The 25,000-nt window shown below is 37.4% G+C and overlaps 2 protein-coding genes across 6 annotated transcripts in view; one reads left to right on the top strand and one right to left on the bottom strand.

The window, feature by feature from the left end:
• Positions 1 to 3,712, bottom strand: part of cabp5a (calcium binding protein 5a) — a 21,102-nt gene extending 17,390 nt beyond the window's left edge. The window contains exon 1 of the mRNA XM_056469623.1: positions 3,378 to 3,712. The gene's annotated coding sequence lies outside the window, so the exon portion shown is untranslated. The remainder of the gene's footprint in view (positions 1 to 3,377) is intronic.
• A 318-nt stretch (positions 3,713 to 4,030) lies between these two features.
• The window catches only part of taok2b (TAO kinase 2b), a 363,536-nt gene continuing 342,566 nt past the window's right edge, over positions 4,031 to 25,000 (top strand). For all 5 annotated transcript variants that reach the window (XR_008838611.1, XM_056469103.1, XM_056469102.1 and 2 more), the window contains exons 1-6: positions 4,031 to 4,448; positions 15,804 to 15,944; positions 16,068 to 16,139; positions 21,783 to 21,884; positions 22,093 to 22,138; positions 24,598 to 24,694. Coding sequence is in view for 4 of the 5 variants with exons in the window: in XM_056469103.1 (XP_056325078.1) it covers positions 15,813 to 15,944; positions 16,068 to 16,139; positions 21,783 to 21,884; positions 22,093 to 22,138; positions 24,598 to 24,694 (449 nt within the window). In the remaining variant the exon portion in view is untranslated. The remainder of the gene's footprint in view (positions 4,449 to 15,803; positions 15,945 to 16,067; positions 16,140 to 21,782; positions 21,885 to 22,092; positions 22,139 to 24,597; positions 24,695 to 25,000) is intronic.

Genomic DNA, 25,000 nt, shown 5'->3' with positions numbered 1-25,000 from the left:
GAGTGTGAATGAATGAGAGTGTATGGGTGTTTCCCAGTGAAGGGTTGGGGCTAGAAGGGCATCCGCTGCATTAAACATCTGCTGGATAAGTTGGCGGTTCATTCCACTGTGGCGACCCCGGATTAATAAAGGGACTAAGCCGAAAAGAAAATGAATGAATGAATAATAATAATGATGCAAAAAACAGTACATTGCATTTACTTAGACTTTTATTATTATTATTATTATTATTATTATTGACCAAAAATCTGTATATTGCATTTACTCAGACTGTAATTATTGTTAATAATTATTATTAAATAAAAAATGTACATTAACCACATTGTAAATTTAACAATGAGGGAAAAACGAACAAAACAAGAGAAGCAAGAATGTAATTAATATAACACACACTGAAAAACAAAAGTATGACTTATGAATTATAATTTTAAGAGTTGTTACTATCAGACTTTGATATCATTGTTTTCAGTAGCTCTCTGACAGTCCATTCATCAATTCATTCATACATTCATTTTCTTTTCGGCTTAGTCCCTTTATTAATCTGGGGTCACCACAGCGGAATGAACCGCCAACTTGTCCAGCATATGTTTTTACGCAGCGGATGCTCTTCCAGCTGCAACCCATCACTGGGAAACACCTATAAACTCTCATTCACACACATACACTACGGACAATTTAGCTTACCCAATTCACCTATAGCGCATGTCTTTGGACTTGTGGGGGAAACCGGAGCATCCGGAGGAAACCCACGCAAACACGGGGAGAACATGCAAGCCCCACACAGAAATGCCATCTGACAGTTCATAAAATATCTAAAATATCATAACATCATATCACTGGTTCATATTTGCATGCTAACTTTAGAAACTGGGAAGATTTATTTATTTCATTTATTTTCATATAGCTTCATCAGTTTATGAATGTGCTAAATTTCTGTTATAAATGGGGCTAAAATGTGAGCTGGAAAATATTTCGTTTCTGGTGTATTTTCACTTTTATGCACTCATTGTAGTCTATTTACTTTAATATTAATATTAATTTACATGTTAATCAAATGTGCCTCATTCATCTACATTCATTCATTCATTTTCCTTAGGCCTAGTGTCTTATTTATCAGGGGTCGCCACAGCGGAATGAACCGGACTACAGGACTAAGCCAAAGGAAAATTAGTAAATGAATGAGTATTTTAAAACAGACTTTATTCGAGCCAATGGAAAGGATATTTACACTGTCCTGAATGGTTTATCCCCTATAGAGTGCACTTTATGTGTTTTCAGCCGCAGCTTTAGCATCTATTAATAGTGTAAATATACAGATTCTAGAGAGCATTTCATTGGACAGAAGATCTGGTGAGAATAAGCTGAAGGGCAGAGATGATCCATGTTCGTGGAAATGAGAGACTGAAAGTTTTGAGTGCATTTATCATTTTATCTATATGGTTCCTACATACAGTATGTATTTTCTTTTTATGAATGTTTTATACAGGTATATGAAATCTTTGTGAAAATTTCAAATAACAAAAAAATAAAGTAAATATACTGCATTAATTTAATCAAATTGTATATATATATATATATATATATATATATATATATATATATATATATATATATATATATATATATATATATATATATATATATATATATATATATATATATATATAATCCCCTCCTGAATTATTAACCCTCCTGTATATTTTTCCCCAATTTCTGCGTAGCGGAAAGAAGATTTTGTTACCACATTTCTAAACATAATAGTTTTAATAACTCATTTCTAATAACTGGTTTCTTTTATCTTTGCCATGATGACAGTAAATAATATTTTATTTAATAGATATTTTTCAAGATGCTAGAATTCAGCCTACAGTGACATTTAAATGCTTAATTAGGCAGGTTAGGGTAATTAGGCAAGTCATTGAATGGGACATTCAACTAGAACCTTTTTTTACCTATAAAAATGTGACAGGGCCTTACGTAAACTTGTCGTCCTCAAAAAAAATCATACAAAAACAAGCATAAAATCACACAATTTAATAATAGAACGCACCATTGATCACTGTCAGCTTTTCTTGCATCAAATGATGTCACTTTTACAATAGTATCTGGATGCAGCCTTTATGATGCAACTCTCATTCAGCGATGCATTGTCAGACACAATGCACTCAATGGAGTGAGAGTGACATCACCGTGACGGGTGGGGTTAGGTGAGTGCATTAAAAAGCATTGGATGCAGCTCAGATTGCACTGCACCAGGTCTGCATCCAGACCCCTCTCCAATTTTATCCTCCTGGCTGTCTGTTAAGTTCCATATTGATTATAAAATATCACTTCTTACCTTTTAAGCTTTAAATAATCAACCTCCTGTTTATCTAACCAACATTCTGTCTTGCTACAATCCAACCCGCTCTTTAAGATCTCAAAACTCAGGGCTTCTGGTAGAACCCAGAATAGCAAAGTCTACTAAAGGAGGTTGAGGCTTATCATGTATGGCTCCTAACCTCTGGAATAGCCTTCCTGATAATGTCCGAGGCTCAGACACACTCTCTCAGTTCAAAACAAGATTAAAGACTTATCTTTGTAGTAAAGCATACACACAATTAATCACATAACGGTATGATGCATGAGTGTGCTCCACGCAGGTGAGTGGGCTTGACAACCACCTGTAGGCCACACTCCTCCTGTTTTAATGTACCCGACATTTTGTTATAAATACTCATATGCTTTACATGTTTATTTCTATGTTTGTTTATATAACTCCTATTTTCATTTATAACACTTCATATTTGCATCTCGTTTAAATGAACAGCAGCTACGCTAATTATTTTCTTTATTCTCTATTTCCACCTGTGGATACTCATCCCGAGGCCACAAGAGATTATGCAGCGTCATTGATGCAATCGAATGGGCTATATGCACACAGACTTTTATTTTCAGTCAGGCAGCCCGGTGGCTTCCGGTCACCTATCTTTCCATTACAAAGTTGTCACGTTTAAGATCTGATTTCTTTAAAAAAAATCAATGTTAGATATACAACATGAAGTGGGTCTCAGATCGGACAAGAAGCACTGCATTAAATTCCATTTCCCCTCGCCATGTCTTTAAAATATGACGTTTATTTTTCCTCAGTATTTTCAATGGAATTTCTGCGCTAGTCTGTTGATACTGACGGCGCTAGTGGTTACAACGGTCTTTCATCTCGTTTTATGCTTGAACAACTAAATGAATGCTTAAGTCTATTTAACTGAATGTATTGTAATTACATCACAACATCGATGCTGTAAAAACAACCTTGTGAAATTGAAAATAGTCACATTAAGCTTTCACCAGAAGTTTATCAGCGGCTTTAAAACTCTAGCTGTGCATAGAGCCCATACCTGTGAAGAGACATGATGGCAAGGCTTCCATAATCCTAGACCAGGCCGATTTCTGAGCAGATGCTGTGGTGGTCATGGAGGAGCAGAGTTACAAGTGTTTTAAGGGACAATGAAAGCCTGTACAACTGTCTCAAAAACGTCTAAATGAATGAGAACCCAATGAATGACCTGTCCATTTTAGAAATTTTTGGGATTAAATACTTTTTAGTCACTGTTTCATGTTTTTATTTCAAGGACAGATCATGTACGTTTCTGGCAGAATGTCCCGTGTAACAGTGGATTGTTCTTTAAACAATCAAAACAAATATTGCTTAAGATGGCTAATAATATTGAGCTTAAATTTGTTTTTTAATGTAAAAACTACTTTTATTCTGGCCGAAATAAAACAAATAAGACTTTTACCAGAAGAAAAAATATTATAGGAAATACTGTGAAAAATTCCTTGCTCTGTTAAACATAATTTGTGAAATATTTGAATAAGAAAACAAAATTCACAATTTTGACTAAAATAACCTGGTTTATGGTGCTCTGGATAGTTTTGGCTGATAAAAAACACTACATGAGGATAAATAAATAGGTCCACAGTGTAATTAATAGCTCATTTTGATAATATTAGAAAACCCTTAATTTGCGCTTCACTCGCACTTCCGGTTTCCGGTCGGCTCCCGCCCCGCTCCGCCATCATGAAGTCCTGAACAAAAAGCGAATGAGACAGGAAAAGAAAAACAGGGATGGACCCGTCGATGACAGAAAGAGGCAAACCGAGCGCACGACACCGACGGCATGACAAAAAAATGATGAAAACACGCGCGGCGGAGGCGGAATTTCGGACTGTGATTTAAAAGTGTTCGTTGTGCTTGACAGTCAGCTGATCCGAGTCCGTTAACGGTTAACGGCAGTATTATTCATTCGTATCATCTACATACTCTCGGAACAAATACGTTAGAAATGGATCGCTATTCGGATCGATCCCTTTTGGTGAAGTAAAACGGCGGAGAAGAGGCCAGATTTTCCTCTGCAGGCCGGGAGCTAGCTGACTCTAGCTAGCTACAGTGGATCCCATAAACCACGGTAGGACTGGCTCGTATAAATCATTTAATGCAGAGCTGGATGACATGCATGGCGTAAAATATCGCTGAACGGCCATTTCTGGGCTTTAAATCCTTATTCAAGCTGTTTTTGCAGAGCATTTCGTTTATTTTGGGTGTTTAATTTCAGATGCTTGCACAACGCAAACTGATAGATTCGGCGAGCTGCATCCCTTCATCTTTTTTCATGCTTCGTAATGTATTATTTAACCCTTTAAAGCCTGAAACGTCTATTGTAATCATTAAATTTATTCTGGTATTGGATAAAATCTGTAACTCTGAATGTGTGTTTTGTGTTGTCATATTAAATAGGCTCTTTTATAGCTCATAAACATTTATGTATCGACTATTGAGCGCATATTGGAGAAGAAAAATGCATCTTTTGAGGCTCAAACTAAAAAATAAATGCAATTTGATGTGTTTTTGTGTATTGGAAATTCTAATAGCTTGTAACGTTGAATTTTTGTATAACAGTACAACAGACTCCATGTTCAAAATACATATAAATAATCTGTTGGCAGCCTTTCAAAAATGTATTCCTGCTAACAATGAAGTTATGTAAATGCATTCCTTTAATGCTATACAGTGATGGAGAGAATACCTTTATTCTATGTTCATCAATGCTTTTATGAATATACTGAAAGGCTTTGCCTGCTATAAAAAGGTAGCCTTAAACCATCAATCCGACGACGTATAGATTGTGTAACTACAAAAGGTTTTCCAACAACGTTTTATTAATAGAATTTCTTTGAAGCCTTAGAAGATCATGTATCTGATTTGTAGAGTTGATCTATGAACAAAAATGCAGGTATTTACTCACTCTCAGTTTATTCAAGATGTAAGTTACGTTTTCTTTAGTCAAACATTTAATTAAAACATTTTGTTTTGATTCATAAAGTGCAGTGGCGTTTTAAGAGTCATAAAAACTAGAGATGCTCCTAGGGATCGGCCGGAGACCGGTATCTGCCGATAATCATATTTTTTATGACTCGATCGGTACTCGCTTATCTGGCCGATCACATGAAACAATCGTAAGTATTAAGTTACCGGTTTACAAGCAGAAGATGATGCATTTTAACTTCTTATGTATCAAGAATGCACTCCGAACCTTTTCTTCATTCATTCATTCCTTTTCTTTTCGGCTTAGTCCCTTTATTAATCTGGGGTCGCCACAGCGGAATGAACCACTAACTTATCCAGCATTTGTTTTATGCAGCGGATGCCCTTCCAGCTGCAACCCATCACTGGGAAACTTGTACACACGTACTCACACACACATACACTACGGACAATTTAGCCTACCCAATTCATCTGTACCACATGTGTTTGGACTGTGAGGGGAAACCCACGCGAACGCAGGGAGAACATGCAAACTCCACACAGAAATGCCAACTGACCCAGCCAAGGCTCGAACCAGCGACCTTCTTGCTGTAAGGTGACAGCACTACCTACTGCGCCACTGCGTCGCCCCTTTTTTTTTTCCATTGAGGCATGTTGAATTATTCTTCCATCATTTACAATGTTTCCAAATTGCATTGTCAGTCATTTTTCTTACTAAATTTATCCGTTTAATCTATTATTTTCTGAAATAGCTGCTTCTGACCTTGACGTGTCCACATTAAATGGTTATAAGAGACATGTTTAAGAGATTATATGCAACATCAGAATCAGTAATCAGTATCGACCGATCACCATGACGAGGAATCGGCACTCGGTATCAACTCAAAAAATCCTGATCGAAGAATCCCTGATAAAAACATAGCATTTTCTAGCCCCCTAGACTACAGCTCTGCACATGAAGTTTGACCAGCGGTGAAGTGGTCGTGCCCACCTGAGCCTGGTTTCACCCGAGCTTTCTTTCCTTCGCTTTCGTCAATTGGTGAAAGTGAAGTTTTGCTCCTCGCCACTGCCTTGCTTGATTTGGGACTTGTGGAGCTAGGCATCGATGGATTTGCTCGTCAGTGTTTGGACTTCCAGAAGTTAATATTAAACCACACTGAACTAAACTGTACTTCAACTCTAAAAGCTGGATTTTAATTTACTAGAACTTCTATGTTAGGCTGCTTTGACACAATCTACATTGTGAAAGCGCTATAGAAATAAACATGAATTGAATTGAATATACAGACCAAACTAAATTTAATACCTGTGATGTGAAATGATTGATCTTTGCAATAAATGGAGCTTTATTTACAGTATTATTGCCTTTAATTCACAGATCACAGATTAAAGTTGCATAATGACTAGAATAACTCATTGAGCCGTCGCAATTTTTTTTTTACAACAAAGAGGGAGGACATATGTGTTTTTTTACCATCAAAATTGTATTTGTTATTATCCTGTATGCTGCAAGTGTAACCTATATAAAGAAAAGCAAGTAACCAGCATCAGCTTACGTATAAGTTTGAACCCAAGTCATTACGTGACAGGAAGCTTGTGTCGTGGAATGAAGCTAATGTTATAAATAATGATCATTTCACTTCCTAAGACGTTCCTATTCATTTAGTTTTATCTACAGGTTTTTTTTTTGACTCAGAAAGTGTCGGTAGTTGTTGACTTGAACATTATGAATCAATAAAAGACACATAGCTAAAGCTTTCAGCTGAAGTACTTTTCTACTGAATGAACTGTAATCTGGGATGGCCTGAGGGTGAGTAAATTAAAGGGTTAGTTCATTGAAAAATTAAAATGAACCCATGTTTTACTCACCTTCAAGGCAAATGACTTACTACTTTCAGTCAAATGCAACGGGAGTTATTTATGGTTATCCTGGCTCTTTCAAGCTCTACAAATGCAATGGGTGGGTGTTTATTCATGCTGTCCAAAGTGAGTCCAATACAGCACATCCGCCAATAATAAAAAGTGCCTCTCAGAGCTCCAATGGCTTTTTTGTTACGCATAAATTCATTGTCATCAGCCAGAAAGGCATTCTCTCATAAATGCACGTATAATAGTTTGAGTTACACAACACTTTCTGAAATAAAAAAAAAAATAAATTTCTAAGAGCCCAAGCAGTTTTGGGGCCCCCAGAGATATTATTAGGGGCCATACACCACCAACCCAACCCTTTTATAATCCTGTTTTACATGTTATAGCACATAATTCGATTAACGTCATTGCGTCACCGCACTATCCACATATCCTCCGGAGTTTCATATGACTTTGGGTGTTTCAGTTTTCATTTGTCGACTTTAACTGCAGTTTGGCACTTTCACTTTCATTCAGGAACATTTCATGCATGCCCCCCATGACAAACAAGATATTGGATGTGAGCTTGAACTGCTGGAAGAGTGTTGTTTTGATACCATACGCCGTATGGGGAAAAAACCCTCTGCATTTCACGATGCAGGTGTCTGTGCTCCTTCACGGACTCTGTAGGTGCAGACAATCGTGTCAAACAGCCGTACGTGCATAGACTATCCTGTCGCCAAAAGTGGAGAAAATCCTACATGATGGAAATAGTTTAAGGATGCATTTGCGGGAGACTCCTGGAAATTTCTGGAGACTTGGGATGTCTGAATATCACGTTTAACAACTATAGTGAAACGCGATCCAGCGGTACTTCCTTGATAAACTGTCCGACGTGCACTGCTCACTGGAGCTCAGGCGAGCGCATGAATGTGTGTGTGGCTGTGTGTGTGGTCACGTGATGTGCGTTTTCAGCGGACGGAGGTCTGTTCAGAAATGCTAGGTACAACAAGGTGTGGATGTGGATCATTTTCGTTCTAAATGCCATTTTAACATTAAAACGTATTTGTATAAACGGTGCCTAAGTGTGTATTTTTCGCGACTGGGGTGGGGCGGAGGATCGGCGATGCTGGCTCGGCATCGTGTTGTCTATTGAGCATCGGCGATGGACGATAGCATCGTCTATCAGCCCAACCCCATTAAGGTGTTTACATGTTCGCACTGCTCTTCAATAATACGACTAAAATTGGCATACTCTACATATCCTAATTCGATTTGCTGCCTTGCGCGTTGTTATGCATTTATACTTCTGCTTGCTGTTTATGTTGTTTTGCAATAACTCTTCCGAAATGCTAGCTGGCAGTAGGTTTTTATGTTCCTCTTTATCGAGTTTCTTCACTGGTGTTTTGTTTTTTCTAAATGCTACCTAATGTACAAGTAGCTCAAACTCTCTCATTCTGAGGTAGGTACTTGTGGATGTGCACAAAACAAAAGTTTCCATCGGGAGCTCCTTTACGAGACTCGACACTTGTAAACACTCGCTCCAACGGGTTCACGCAGCATGTTGCGATGTGTAGTTACATTTTTTTGAGAGGTGCGCGTCAGCATCTGCATCAGCCCCGACAAGTGCAATGCGAAGGCTGCTGGAACATGCACGTGTGCTTGAACCTTAAGATCTCAGCTGTCATAATGTCAGAATGAACAACAATGAAGACATGCCAAAGACAGAAGAAAACTCACCATCAGTTTGATGTCATCCATTTGTGACACTTTCACTATCCCACGTTCTGAAACGATTCCTTACAGCAAACATAAACTATTTGTAGCGTTAATTTAGCTCATAGCATGCCTCAATAATAAAACCAGGAAGAATTTTTTTTTTTAACATTTCCCTGCTGTGGTTTGAAGTTGTCGTGTGGATTGCATCATCAGATTCTGCACTCCTATTGTTTTGTGGTTTGACGTTCGTCTTAACTGTTGTAACACTGCAGAAAAAAGTGTGAAATTTTCGGACACTGCCAGAACTTTATCGGAGGAAAAATCCAATTTCAACGGCCATTAAGCGCCTGTCTATAAACATGTCAAACCAACAATCAAAGACACAAATTTTAGCTTCAGGAATCTTTTAAGATTTCCCAAGTTTGTCTCAGACAACCAAATCGTGGCTGAAACCCCACAGTGTGAGCGGTGCTTAAGACCTGTGACTAAGATTTCAAGGTACTTTAAACCATTTGGGTACAAGAGGTTACAGTTTTTAACTTTAGCAATGATTAATTGTTTTATTTATGCATTGAAGAATACCGAGTATTAAAATTAAATTAAAACCTTCGTCCGCGAGACGCCTCCGCCATCCACCGCACCTAACACCACCCGTCTATCCCTTTCCCCCCTCGGATAACCCCACAGTGTGAGCAGTGCTTAAGACCTGTGACTAAGATTTCAAGGGAATTTAAACCCTTTGGGTACAAGAGGTTACAGTTTTTAACTTTAGCAAAGATTAATTGTTTTATTTATGCATTGAAGACTACCGAGTATTAAAATTAAATTAAAACCTTCGTCTGCGAGACCCCTCCGCCATCCACCGCACCTAACACCACCCGTCTCTCCCCTTTCCCCCCTCGGATAACATGATGGATCTGTTACCCAGATCTGTTCCGGGACCTCAAAATTCACAATTTAAGCACTGATTGAGGGCGAGTAATCTTGGGGTAGTTTTCCTTTCTGGATGAACTAGTCCTTTAACTGTCAATTTTGAAAGAACGATTTCTTTAATATTAAATTCCCACAAGATTCACCACAATACTGTTCTGCATGTGAGAGTGATTGAACATACACTGTCACAGAGCACAAGAATCTCCCATTTGGTCTGCTTTAGCTCTTTCCAGGTGACTCTTTATGCGTGTGTGCTAAATGCCTAATCTTGAGATGGAAATGACTCAGAGCGTCGTGGAGAGGTGTGAATTGGAATCGTGAGTCAGGTGTCTGGTCTAGCGTCCTGCTTTCCAATGCTCTTATGTGATGCATAATTAAGCACTATTATTCTTATGCAATCAGCGCTGTCGTGGATGCTTCAGATCATCACCCTATTTCAGCTTTTTCTTATATAATGCACTCTGTTGCATCGACATCATTTAGTGGCGCTTGACTGTTTGTGAAGCCTCAAGAGTTTTCTGCATAAATCGGACTGACGTTGAGATCACGCCATTTTGATCAGATATGTTCAACCTAATTTAATAAATCAACAGAATAAAACGCATAACGCACTATATCAGTCAAGATTTGCGCACTCATATTTATTGAACGCGGGAGATAAACCTATTGATAACTTCTTATGTACATATATTTTGAAGATAAAACACATTTTAATAGAATGTGTTAGGGTTGGGCCGATAAACGTTATTATTATATCGAATCACAATAAAATTTATGTCAATGATAAGCTCTGGACTGTTTTTACTCTGTATTGGTCTAAGAGCCAATCACACAATAGAAATGTTGAACAGTGGGATACTAAAGTGTGTTGATGTTAGAGATGTACGGAATTTTCGGCCGACGAAAAATTATCGGCGGAAAATGTTAAGCCACTTAATTGACCCTCTAATTTTTGTGTCTTCAGTCATTGTTGGGGTACTCTTTTAAATCTGGAAGCATTAACAACTTATATCGAGATATATATATATATATATATATATATATATATATATATATATATATATATATATATATATATATATATATATATATATATATATATATATATATATATATATATATATACACACACACACACACACACACACACACACACACACACACACACACACACACACACACACACACACACACACACACACACACATGGTTTCCGCTACATTCGTTCTTCCATGGCGGGGCGCCACGCCAAGATTCATCCCGCTACTGCTATATTACAGCTTCTCATTCAAATTTAATAGCGGGTTAATAATCGCACCAAAACCTATTAAAGGGTAAGTGAATTATAACAGCGCAAACTTTTCTGTAACTGTAGTAGTGCTGTGTGTCATTTGTTTAACCCCTTATGGTTACATACTGACTGACAGGTGCGTGATGCGTGAGGCCAGCAAACACGTCGTATAGCCGTTTTACTTTACTTCAGGACGCATTAATACCGGAGGCATTCATAAATATTCCTAGCAAATCTAATAAATGCTGTAGACATACTCGTTACATAAACGCACTAAATCACACTTCAGCAGCGTTTATTTGAGACCGCACAAGATCTGCACGCTCTTGAAGCGGCTTATATTTGAGGGGAAGAAGTTTGCAAGAAGTTTTGTGCACGAGCAGAGGAAATCGGCGCGCAAGCAAAGAGATCCGCATGCTCGTAGGCTATTACATAAATGCGATCTCGACTTCTAATACTGCGCTCACGACATTTGTCATTGAAATAACGCCACAGGTAGTTGGTAGATCTGTGTAAAAGGCCTGCCGCCACAGCTGGTCAAAATCCTAGAGGAAACATGTATATCGTTATTGTTCAATATGGAAAATAATTATGGAATAAATATGGAATGTATATGTTTCAATGATGCTAAAGAACGTTTTTATTCAGGTAATATTTTTAGCGAAATGTTTAAATAGCTGTCTTCTGTTGGAATTTTACTATATTTAGATCTTATATGACTTTTTATCAGTGTTGTGTTTTATTTGTACAGTGCATGATTATTAAAGAGGATCTATTTTGCCCCTTTTTACAAGATTTTTCTGATATCTGTAGATTGTGTGTGAAGTTTCAGCTCAAAACACCTCACAAATAATGTATAATAAATAAATTATAAATTATTATAAATTAATAAATTATAACTCTTTAAACTGACCCTTTTAGGCTTTGATAGTAATTGTGCTATTTTGATGACTGTCGCTTTAAATTTAAATGAGATTGTGCTCTTCTCGAAAGAGGGTGGAGCTACAAATCTCAGTGTCAGATTCAAAACAGGACTATTGTTATATCTGTGAAAAAACTGAAAATGTCAAAAGACAATGTTACTACGGTGTTCATTTGTGCATCTTAAAACTTCACATTCATAATGCCTCATAATCGCTTATATTGGCTGCATCCGAAATCACCTACTACTTAGTAGGTACTGCATTTGAATATGAATTTACTACATGAATGGGAGTAGTATGAATGGAACTTAGACGTACATCTGCCGTTTTGTCATGATCACGTGACCTACCTGCGTTAGTTGTCACTTCACTCCTATTCATGATAGATGACATGACAATCATGGGATAGATGTACACTTCAGAATCTCGCCGGAAATAGTAGGTCATCCAGGAACTTCTCGCATACTGTTTTTCGATCTCTATGAATTTGGACATACTACTCCGCTCGCATACTGTTTTTAGCGTACTATATAGTATGGAAGTATCCGAATATTTTATTTTATTTTTATTTTTTTGGATGCAGCCGTCATCTTAGCAGATGATTTTTCATCAGTAATCTATAGGTGTAGTTTACGTGTAAATGCACCCTCTAGTGTCCAGTATGAATGAAACAGAAATAACATTACAGTGAAGACCTCTGCGCTTTATATGAAAATTAAAAATTCTCTAAAGATGCAGGACTTTTCTGTCTCTCAGTGGACACTTATGAATTATATCGTCACCAATATTGTTACCAAAATAAAAACCATCAATTATTGTGATGTATATTTTAAGTCCATATCGGCCATTCCTGCTGAACTGTGACACTAGCTATGTTTCCATCCAAAGATGCGAATTAAATTTATGCGCAAAACAGGAATATCGCATAAAAGACATGCGAATAAAGCAGCAGTAGTCAAAGAGAACAAAATCGTCAGTTCCTGATCAACTGGCGCCAAATATCAAAAGTAAAAACGCAATTTGCTGCGGTAGGAGAAGCTGCGTGAATTTTTTCTTTATTTAATAAATTACTTTTCACCTCAAAGACAGTATGCTGACTCGCAATGAACGCGTGGTGGCGTTTGATGGTGCGAGACGTGGAGCACAGACGCTCTTGACAGTTCTAGTGGTAATTAATAATATAATAACACTAATACTGAAATGGTTACGTCGTTTTAGAATGACCAAAACGACAGTTCAGATGGTTTACAATGTGCTCAGCCTGCTGGTTTATCTATTTAAATTTTTATCATCACATGATCCCTTATAACAAAATCACATGACTTTTTTTTAATGCGCATACTGGAATTTGTGCTGTAAAAGTGTTTCCATCGTAGTTTATCTTATCGAATAAAAAGTTTATGCGCATATGTTTTTTATGCACATTTTCAAAACGTATGTGCATCTTGGCATTTCCATCAACCGGTTTTTATTTGTATTATTTTTTTTATTAATCAATTTATTTTTATGTGCTTACCTAAAATGCACATGAAATAGGTGGATTTAAACATAGCTACCGACAACTTTTGTACTTTTTTTTGCAATAATTTATGTAATACATTTTTTAGATTTTTAAAAATATATATTTTCATATAATTGAATTTCAGAACCTAAGCACCAGCGTAGTTAGAGAAAACTGGAGGTGTATTCTTTTTTTTGTGAATTTGAGGCAACATAAAAGTAATGTTTTGTGATGTTTTATTCATGCCTCAACTGAAAACACAGTGGGATTTATGTATCTGTTGATCAGAATAAAGGTCAATAAATGGATTAATCATTATTATCAACTCAATCCTACTAGATTTAAAACTTTCATAAGGGTTCCTATCTTTGTTGACTTTGATCATTTGCCCCATTCTGGTTTGTATATAGGAATGTCACTCTTAACATGGATGAATATTTCTATTATTGGTTGCTTGGATTAATTATTCATGGTCTGTTGTAGAAATATAGGGCTTGGCCCGCTTTTATCCACATTTCTGCCCATGTGAAAAGCGTGAGCTGCATTTTAGATTTTTAAATAGTTTGCTATATGCTAAATGCATTATTTACAGCTGATTTGTCCTGTTTGGTTTCTCTTAATTGTTATATTTTAGGTTTAAATTGGACTGCATGATATTGAAAAAAACCTGACTTTGCGAATAATTTGTTTTCTGCGATTATATGTTGTGATATGAATGTCATTTTAATGAATAACACTAATAATAACACTATTTGGAAAGAATTAATAATAATTCATTGATTGGAATGGTTTTGTAGAGCAGGTCATCTGCCTGAAATAGTAGTATAATAACTTTAAATCATAGATGAATACAACAGAGCAAAGATGAAAACGAAGTAAAACAGTGCTTTAGGGGTTTCCTTTTAGTCGTAAAGGGAAAGTTCACCCAAAAATGAAATTTCTGTCATTATTTACTCATGCTTTGGTTGTTTTAAACTTGCTTGAGTTTCTTTTTTCTGTTGAACACAAAATAAGATATTTTGAAGAAAGCCGGAAAGCACTGAATTGTTTTTTTTTTCTACTATGATAGTCAATGAGTACAGGTTTTCAGCTTTGTTCAAATGATCATCTTTACTGTTCAACAGAATAAAGAAACTTATAAAGGCTTGGAACCGCTTGATGGAGAGTAAAAAGTGAGTTAATTTTTTTCCCTTTTAATAGTACACTCAATTAATTTACTGCTTGTTCAAACTACTTATTTAAAATGAACTGAAACAACACAAGCGTTTTTAAGGGACAACTTAATTGTTTTGTTCTAACCACTTAAATTTAAAAACAATTATTTTAACTTAATCGATTTGTGTTGGGACAACATGAAGGAATTGTTTGAACCCAGCGTTTTTTACAGCATATTGAGATACAGAAATTTTATAATTAAATCTAAAATAACAAGACAGTCGTCACTGTATAAATAATTAAATAAAATTCTTATTTGTTAAAGCTACAGACTTGATAATTTCTTTTGCCCAGATGCTTTAAATTCACTTGAAATCTTAAACGTGCCTTAAAAACACAGCTAAGTACAGGTTTTTCATTCTGTTAGGGTTACATTTTTAAGTGTAGTGCCTGGGTATTGTAGTCTCAATTTGAAATGGCAAATCCTGTCATGTGCATATTTCTATTAAGTTTTGAGCATTCAGTCTAGGACTGCACAATATATTGTATCAGCATCTGTATTGCAATGTGTGTGTCTGCAATAGTCACATCAAGGGTTTACAATGTTGAGTTGGCTTTATAGTTGAAAATGCATGAGATTTGTGGAGTCATTGCATAGTACATCTATAACAGATTGAAAGTTTTTAATTGCATGCGTTTTAAAAGAGAGTTTAAAACATTTGCACGTAAAAAAGTACATCCTTAACTTTAAATGAAGAAGAATTTTACTGAATTATTAATACAGTGAAGACTTCACAGTGTTATGTTACATTTCATTATTCAATTTCTGTACCTGAAAACTGTTTGACTCTCCGGAAAACCATAAAGCACTGTTTATTTGACTTTTCTTTGCATTATTGTATTATTTTTGATACAAAATCAACTCAATCAGTCTAAAATAATGATTGTTTTCCAAATAGAGCTATTCAAGCTATCTGCTGAATGAATTGTTTTCATATCGCAATTTGTATCGCAGAGAAAAAAATATTGAGATGCCTGATTTGTCCAATATCATCCAGCCCTATTTCCTATTGATATTGTTGCCAATGATGTTAACATGCAAACTTCCTCTTGTGTTTGTGTGTGCAGGCGCTGGCCATGCCGTCGAGTGTGCGGGCTGGGAGTCTCAAGGACCCGGAGGTGGCGGAACTTTTTTACAAGGAGGATCCTGAGAAACTCTTCACAGACCTGCGTGAGATCGGCCATGGCAGCTTCGGAGCGGTCTACTTTGTAAGTGGCCATTAGGCCGTTCAGAGCCCGCGCACAGCTCAGTGAACAGAGATGAAGTGACTGTCTGTGCTTCTCTTTCCCACTGCTCACGTGTTCCTGCTTTTATTTGCACGTTTCTTATAGGCCCATGACATCCGCACCAATGAGGTGGTGGCCATCAAGAAGATGTCTTACAGTGGCAAGCAGTCTAATGAGGTGAGAACAATTCAACATCTAGTGTTCCTAAAGCATCTGTGCACAGCAAAGGCGGCATAGAAGCCAAACTTGAAGTAAATTAATAAATTTTTGGAAGTGAGTATTTACATATATACTAGGGGTGGGCGGTACACCGGTGTCATAGTCATCACCGGTGTGACATTGCGCCACGACATGGATTTTCTAATACCGTCAATACCGTAATAAATCAATTATGCACCTTAAACGGCTGCATTTACATCAATAATAGCTAATTCTAAATAATAAGGCATTCAATTTTCTTGAATCGTTGAAACGTTCAGTTGTGGTCTGAATACCTGTCCTTATACTACAGGGCTCGAAATTGCAACCTATTTGGTCGCATGAGCGCCCGAAATTTAATCTATGCGCCCTCATAATATATTTGGGAGCATTTGTGTGTCTGAATATAATGGTTGTAGTGCAATCTGATTTGATTTTCTCTAAAAACTTGCTGAATCGCTCTACCCTGCCGCTGTATTGGTTCGTATTAGCTGTCAGTCACTCAACGCTTCCCGCTGTCAGATAACAGGGAGCTTTTGTTACTGCAGAAAATGCAAACGGCTGAAGAGTGAAAAGTGCACAGGTTTGCAAACCTCACCTAAAGTTATAATAATAATAATGGCGCAGATGACAGCGATCATAACATGAGGTAAATGTTGATCCGCCAGCTGAGATCAATCGAGTGTTTTCGGAGAAGGTGCCCGAATCTCGATGCGTTGCATTCACCGCGTGTTCAGCGCAAATGTCCGCTAAATATAAAATCTAACACTGTACACACATCGCCAAAGAAACTCACCTTTACTAAGTTTACACTGAAACTACGGCTCATAACAAAGAGCGAAATTGCGCTGGAGGTCATCATGAGAATCCTGCTCTGTCTGCTCATAAATTGGTGCGGCTGACTCGCCTGCTTTATTCCACCAACACAGAGAAATGAAGATCAGCTCATAACGAGACTGAGCATTTACAATGACCCAAACCGAAACTTTTAAAGAGTGATAGAAGTGAGACTTTCTTTTGTCCGTTCTTCCTTGAGATGTATATTATTTTGCTATTGAAAGTAATACCATGATAATATACCGTCACCGTTCAAAAGATGAAAAATACTGTGATATTAATTTTAGGTCATATCGCCCACCTCTAACATAAACTGTTTAACACTAGAACTACAGAGGTGGTCATTTTGATCTTTTTTATGTTTTTATTTTGTCATTTAATTACTTTAAACAAAACAAAAAAAACACATCTAGAATACACTGACTTTTCCTAAATGTGTAGATGTTTCTTTCTAATGGTGCGTTCACACCAGACACTGATGAAACATCAAGAGCGAGTGATGTACATGCTAAGTCAATGCAAAGACGCGAATAGACATCCCGTGAAGCTATTCATACGATTTAGGTGGTGCGAATGATGTGATTCGCACGAATTGACCGTTTTGACACGCTTATTGTGTGAATCGTTTGAGATGGGAAATCTGAACTTTAGCAGACATTCGTGCTGCGTTAGCCAATCAGGAGCTTGCTGTAGTAGGGGCGTGATTATGATGTAGCGCCTGTAGTCGGTGTCCTCCTGCTGACACCGGACAGCAGCTCATGAAACTGGGTTCGGCTCAGTCGCAAGTATCACTGAAAGCTTCCATCATTCAGGAGCAGTTTCAGGAGGAGTTGATGAACTCAGAGCTGGTGCACCTCCGAAAGGATCTAGTGGACTCGGACATGGCGCCAAATGAATCTACACTGTTTTTCTGCCTTCCTAAAGCACAGCGACTCTCTCAATAAAATCCATGTTAGCCATTTAGCAACGAAACAACAGTCATCGGACAGACAGAAGCCCTGCCCATGACTGGAATCTGCATCTATTGTGAAGTGAATTTTACTGTAAATGAAGCGAATTTAACGTGCGAATGAAGCGAGTAAACTCAATGTTTATGTGTCTAATTAATTATTACTTGATTTATTCACTCAAGCCACGTCTGGTGTGAACGCCCCATAACGAGCTATTTTATTCAAATGACAAAACACAAACGAGTTCTGAGTATTTCTACCTTGAACAACCACATATATTCCAGTTCCTCACGATATTGGGAAAAAACAACAACATTTCAGTATTTCATTTTTCTGCGATACAAGTATAATTTCACAAGATGACTCTATTTGGAAAGAATTCATTTTTTTACATTGATGTGGATGATTTTGTAGGGGATTTTATCTGCATACTAATTTATACAAAAATATGCTAAATAAAATAGATTAAAGCACAGATGAAAACAATAGAACAAAGCTAAAAATAGAATCGAGGTACAGAAATTCTATAATCAAGTGTAAAATAACACTATAGACCAGTGGTCACCAAACTTGTTCCTGGAGGGCCGGTGTCCTGCAGATTTTAGCTCCAACCCTAATCAAACACACCTGATCAAGCTAATCAAGGTCTTGCTAGGTGTACTTGAAACATCCAGGCAGGTGTGTTGAGGCAAGTTGGAGCTAAACCCTGCAGGGACACCGGCCCTCCAGGACCGAGATTGGTGACCCCTGCTATAGACTAACACTTGCCCCACCTCCGAGCTCTCCTGATTGGTCCACCGCTGTGAGCTGCAGTATGTGTGAAAGGTGAAGATCATTTAACTTGACAAGGCATCTCAAAACGCAGTGCTCACGTTCATGGCGCTTCAAAAGACGTGAATATAATGGTCAAACACGTCAGTCAAGCATGTGTTTACATTAAAAAAACTATAAAAAGTAATGCATTGGAAAGGAAAACCCCATTCTGTTTGAACAACCCCTTAATGGGGTATAACGTCTTTACACTGGATTTTAAACAGACACTACAGACACAGACACATTCTCGCCTTATGGCTGTGGAACGATAACTATACATTGTGTTCCAGAATCCTGCTGTGAGAAATTTCGAACAACATGCAGGTGGCTTTATGTAAGAGCAAGATGATGGCTTAGTTCCAAAAAAATAAATAAATAAATTGAGCTGCCTACCTGAGAAGTGTTTTTAGGCATCGTCGATAGGTTTCTGACACAAAGGATGTTCTGAAGTGTTGGCAGACTGATTATAGTGCCTTCAGTTTTGATGCAGATACTGTGTGTACAGCCAAGTGCAAAAAAAAAGGTAATACAATAGGCAGAGGGAGTGTTTTTACATTGTGCAGTAGAATACACATCAAACGAATGGCCATTTGTTAAATAGAAAAATAGAAAATATAAATATATTTGTAACCAGGGCTTGACATTTAACTTTTTTGATCACCAGCCACTGTGGCTAGTAGTTTTCCAACATTACTACCCACAGTTTTATTGTTGGGAAAATATATTTTATACACATAAATATGACTTTTACATGCTAAAATCACATAATTACCTCCACATGCCTCCTCATTCATTACACTTTGCATGTCGTGTATGAGCTTGCTTAACGTGCATGAGGTCAAAAAGAAGTTCGAAAAGGCTGAGTGATAATATACTGTTTTCTAACCTTCCGACACCCCCATGGCGCAACAGTAGGTGGGGCTGTTAATGTGTCACGCCGCAAGTGGACTCTTAAACACAACAATGACGGCACATTGCTTTCTATTTGCTGCAGTCAGACACTAAATGGGAAAAAACTGTACCAAGTTAGGTGAGTGGGCTTGACAAACCACCTGTAGAAAACGTTCTTTCATCTCTCTGACACTTTAACCGACACTTGCACCAGTTTTGCACACTTGTAGCGGACATGTTCTTACAATCACATCGCTTAAAGTGATAAAGCAGTTCCCTAAAGCTGTTTTTGTTTGTGGTATAGGTACACCGTAAATGGCTGTTGTCATGACGATCGAGGCAGACGCAGACAGCACGTGAACCTAGCACGAGTTAGCGGGTTTGCTAAACTGTAGCCGCAGCTAAAATGTATCACGCGAGTATGAATGCCATGATCATATGAAATTAAGACTGACCGATTTAATAACTTTAAGTGCGCAGAATCTAACGGAGTGAATTCTCTAAAGGTCAACGAGAGGCTATACCAGGGATGGGCAAACTCGCATAGTTTTGCACCAACCCTAATCAAACACACCTGCTTGTAGCTTTCTAGTGATCTTGAAGACACTAATTAGGGTGTTCAGGTGTGTTTGATTAGTGTTGGAGCAAACCTCTGCAGGGATACCGGCCCTCGAGGATCGAGTTTGCCCATGCCTGGGCTATACCGTTACAATTAAGCAAAAGCACACACACTGGTAATTAAAAAAAGATCAGTTTACCTTTGGGGATGATTCCCGGGCATGCTGATGTCGCTTTAGATTTGTTGTTTTTACGGTCTTTTTGTCTTGAGATCAAACGTGAATCTTTTTCGCTCAGCTGTTGCCATTTCATTACAGCTTAATTAGACAGACGCCCCCTATAGGTGATGATGTAATCGCATCTGGCGTCTACTGTGGATGTTATTTTTCAAATGTGTGTGTGTGCGTCATATATCACACACCAAGATTAATTCTGATTGGATATTTTCCAAAAAAACGTCCCTCAATCACGTTCTCGTCTCGTCTTTATTAGTCAACGAAAATGTCAGTATACTTTTATTATAGTTGTCGTCGTCATCGCTTTTTATTTAGTTCTGTCTGGTTTTTGTCGGTAGAAACTTGTACGTCATGAAAATTATGATTACGAAATTAACGCTGATAGGTACCATAGATTGGTATGGATTAATGACTCTACCATTTGGCACAAATCCATAAATTTCTCCTTTCTAGCTGTTCTTTCTTTGAGGGAATTTCTGTAGAAGCACAGCCCAGACATGTCTCCTCGTCGGCTAGTAATATTTTATATATATTTTATAGCTATATTTTAATATTAATTAATTAATATTTATTAATATTTTATAGCTATATTTTATTGCACAACAATTATCCATCTTCTTAGCAAAGGTCAAAGGGAGATATTAATGTTTCGTATACCATGGTGGTCTTCCCCTAGTGGTGTGACATAGAAATGATCAATTGTTTGCTGAGAATCCAAGTTGTTAGCTATATAGAGCAGTGTTTCCCAACCCTGTTCCTGAAGGCACACCAACAGTACACATTTCAATCTCTCCCTATTCAAATACACCTGAATCAAATCATCAGAACATTAGAAGAGACTTGAAAACCTGAAATGAATGGTTCAGATAAGGGAGACATCCAAAAGATGTACTGTTGGTGTGCCTTCAGAAACAGGGTTGGGAAACACTGATATAAAGGATAATAAATTGCTTTATGAGATTACAGTTTACTGCTACCAATTCCTAGACCAGTGTGTTTTTTGAGTTAACATGCGGCCCTACTGTGCCTTTTGTATAGCACGTTAGCAAGTTCTGTTCTTTGCAAGTCCCGGCATTGTATTCAAATTATGCAAATAACATAGCTTTACTCTGGCCAAAATAGACGGTTGTCTCATTTAAATGGGGGAAACTGCTCCCTTCACTGTAACACCGAACGCTTCAATGCAAAGTGCCAGCTACGCCTCATTTGCAATCTCACCGCACCACATTTGAAGAGACCACACTTTTTTTTTTTTGTCATTACACACACAGATCAGAAATGTAGTGTTTGAACTGAAGGCCTGCAGAAAGCTCATTGTTCTCTCGTTCCTCTTGCAGAAATGGCAGGATATTATCAAAGAGGTGAAGTTCCTTCAAAAGCTGCGGCACCCCAACACGGTGGAGTATAGAGGCTGCTACCTGCGCGAACACACAGCATGGGTGAGTGTTTCAGTGTGTGGGAGGAAGGCCGAGCGCTTCGCTAAAGCCTCATTCAGGGAAGAGAATGTTCTGACCCGCTAACACTGTTTCCATTTACCACAATAGCAGCCCTACATGCGCCACTTGCTAACAGCAATTATTCCATTTCTTTACCTCCACCTTGCCTGTTTTGTGTCTGTTACTCATTGATTGCCTCTTTTTTTTGTAGCTGGTGATGGAGTACTGTTTGGGCTCTGCCTCAGATCTGCTGGAGGGTGAGTTGGTGGTTTCTGCGAGCTTGTAGATGTTTAAGGCCCTGGTATACTTCAAACGAAATAAAGAGCTGAAATGATGTAATTTCGAACAAAATCCGTCCAAAATAAAGTTTGTTTAGAGTTTGTTTCGGCAGTTCGAAACAGTTCACCAAAGCGAAATGTTTGGGGGAGTTTATATTATGGACACCTTTAAGCTGACATTGGTCTATGATCATTACGCAATTTGTGGGTGTGTCCTGAAACTCCGCAGTTCAGAGTCAGACAGGAGAAAAACCTCCAGCACAACAACATTAAAGGTGCTGTATGTAAGTTTTTGGCTCTTCTATAGCATAAAAATAACATAAAATGTTTGCAGATTTTTAAGAAACATGCTAAGTCAACATTTCAAGTCAGATATTCTGCATTGAAAATGTGAGTTACGTGCCGGAACGGCTGTCTTTGTTTTGGTTCTTTTAACCCGCCCAATGTCAGTATAGCCAATTATATTTTAGCACCCCGGGTTGCCTTGGTGGAAAACAGCTTATCATCCATTCAGTCAGAATATGCTCTCAAAGCAGGCATCCGTGACCGAAATGGGACCTCCGGTGGACAGTAGCAGACTCTGAAATGAGAAGCAGATTCAGAGTTCCACACGATGTGTTTATTATTAATTAGCAAATAAGATAAATATTTCGAACGTAAACATTAGGTAAGCAGGTTACATTGTAACCCTGTGTACTAACAATATGCTACGTGACGAGATTTGCATTGATAAGCAATTAGGCTGTTTGCATCAGCTGTAACACGACAGAAATATTTAAATACAGCCATTCAGAAGCACAGAATAGTGCACTCACTGCATACCAACGAATGGTAAGGTTTATAACCTAATTATTACATATTAAACCTCTTTAACATTATTAAATGTAGCTGCTGAATCACTGACATGTGTTGGCTTACACTGAATCACAGTTCTAAAGTTCAATTTCGAATGGTTTATTTAATTTTCAAGATCTGAGGTGAACTATCTGCTGCTGCTTTCAGTATATGACCATAAATGTCATGTAAAATGGCATTCAAACTCACGTTATTAACATTTAAGACTGAATAAAGCACATGAGGTGTACCTGAGGTTTGTCATCGTTTTCTGTTGTTCAGCTGCAAGAAATAGAAGGCGTTTCTATAATATAAATTTCTGGTGTTGTTTAGAACAAAAACGTATTTTAATATGTAGAATATTACTTCTATCGTGCACCGTTGCTTTTATTTACAACACGACTTAAATCAGCCTTTAGGCTCGATAGTAAGGCATACTCCTGTTGATGTCGTCAATCTGGCAACCTGCACTTGCATGGGTTTTAAACCAGGAGTGCAAAACCTAGTTCAACCACTGCATGTCAAACTGACACACTGCACCTTTAAGATGGCAACATGAATAAACTGGAGGGTTAAGTAGCAGAGCTGGTACAAATATATCTGCACATGTACTATTGCTCGCGGAGAGATTTTAAAGACTTGGTGTCACACACCGGATGATAAACACAATAGTCTCTCACCACGTCTGGTAAAGTTCTAAAAAAGAGAGATATATCTATATAGATAGATAGATATCTATATAGATAGATAGATAGATATCTATATAGATAGATAGATAGATATCTCTATATATATATATATATATATATAGATATAGATATAGATATAGATATAGATATAGATATATAGATATAGATATATATAGATATATATATATAGATATATATAGATATATATATATAGATATATATAGATAGATATATATATATATATATATATATATATATATATATATATATATATAGATATAGATATAGATATAGATATATAGATATAGATATAGATATATAGATATAGATATAGATATAGATATATATATATATAGATATAGGTATATATATAGATATAGATATAAATATATCTATAGGTACATAGAGAGAGAGAGGAGGGTTTCTATAGGTGGTTTGTCAATCCCAATTACTTCATAAATGCAGTGTTTTTTTTGTGCTGATTGTAAGAACATGTCCACTACAAGTGTGCAAAACTGGTGCAAGTGTCGGTTAAAGAGATGAAAGAACGTTTTCTACAGGTGGTTTGTCAAGCCCACTCACCTAACTTGGTACACAATTTTTTTTCCCCCATTTATTGTCTGTCTGCAGCAAATAGAAAGCAATGTGCCGTCATTGTTGTTGTGTTTAAGAGTCCACTTGCCACGTGACACATTAACAGCCCCACCTACTGTTGCGCCATGGGGGTGTCGGAAGGTTAGAAAACAGTATATCATGACTCAGCCTTTTCAGACATCTTTTTGACCTCAAATAAAGGACGAAAAAGAACTTTGAAGTATACCGTGGCCTTTAAAGTTGGTCAGATGCAGAACTGAAAAACATTTGTAGTTTGCAGAAGCAAGAACGGCATCCTCCTTTTTTCTTCCCTTTTTTCAGTGCACAAGAAACCATTACAGGAAGTGGAGATAGCAGCAATTACCCATGGTGCATTGCAGGGCTTGGTATACCTCCACTCGCACAATATGATTCACAGGTACAAAGCTACATGATTATTAAATTAATAAAAGCGACATGCTTTAAGAGTGCTTTTACACCTGTAGATTGATTTTGTTCCGAAACAGGGATTAAAATTGTTTCAATGGTGCATTTTCTTCTTGGTGTGGTTTGCTTTCACACGGCAAAGTTTCTAAACATTACAGACATTAGAAGTGAAAGGTCTACTTTCAGTTTGAATGGTGACACCCACAGACATCGTCACCAAATATAAATCAGAGAGGTGGAACTTTCTCATACATAGCCTCATTTCAGTTTCAATCTCTATATTGAACCAATCAATCTA

This window comes from Danio aesculapii, chromosome 12 (genome assembly GCF_903798145.1).
Source record: "Danio aesculapii chromosome 12, fDanAes4.1, whole genome shotgun sequence".
Classification (NCBI taxonomy): domain Eukaryota; kingdom Metazoa; phylum Chordata; class Actinopteri; order Cypriniformes; family Danionidae; genus Danio; species Danio aesculapii.
Note: the sequence above shows the minus strand (reverse complement) of the source record. Positions and strands in the feature narration are given on the sequence as shown.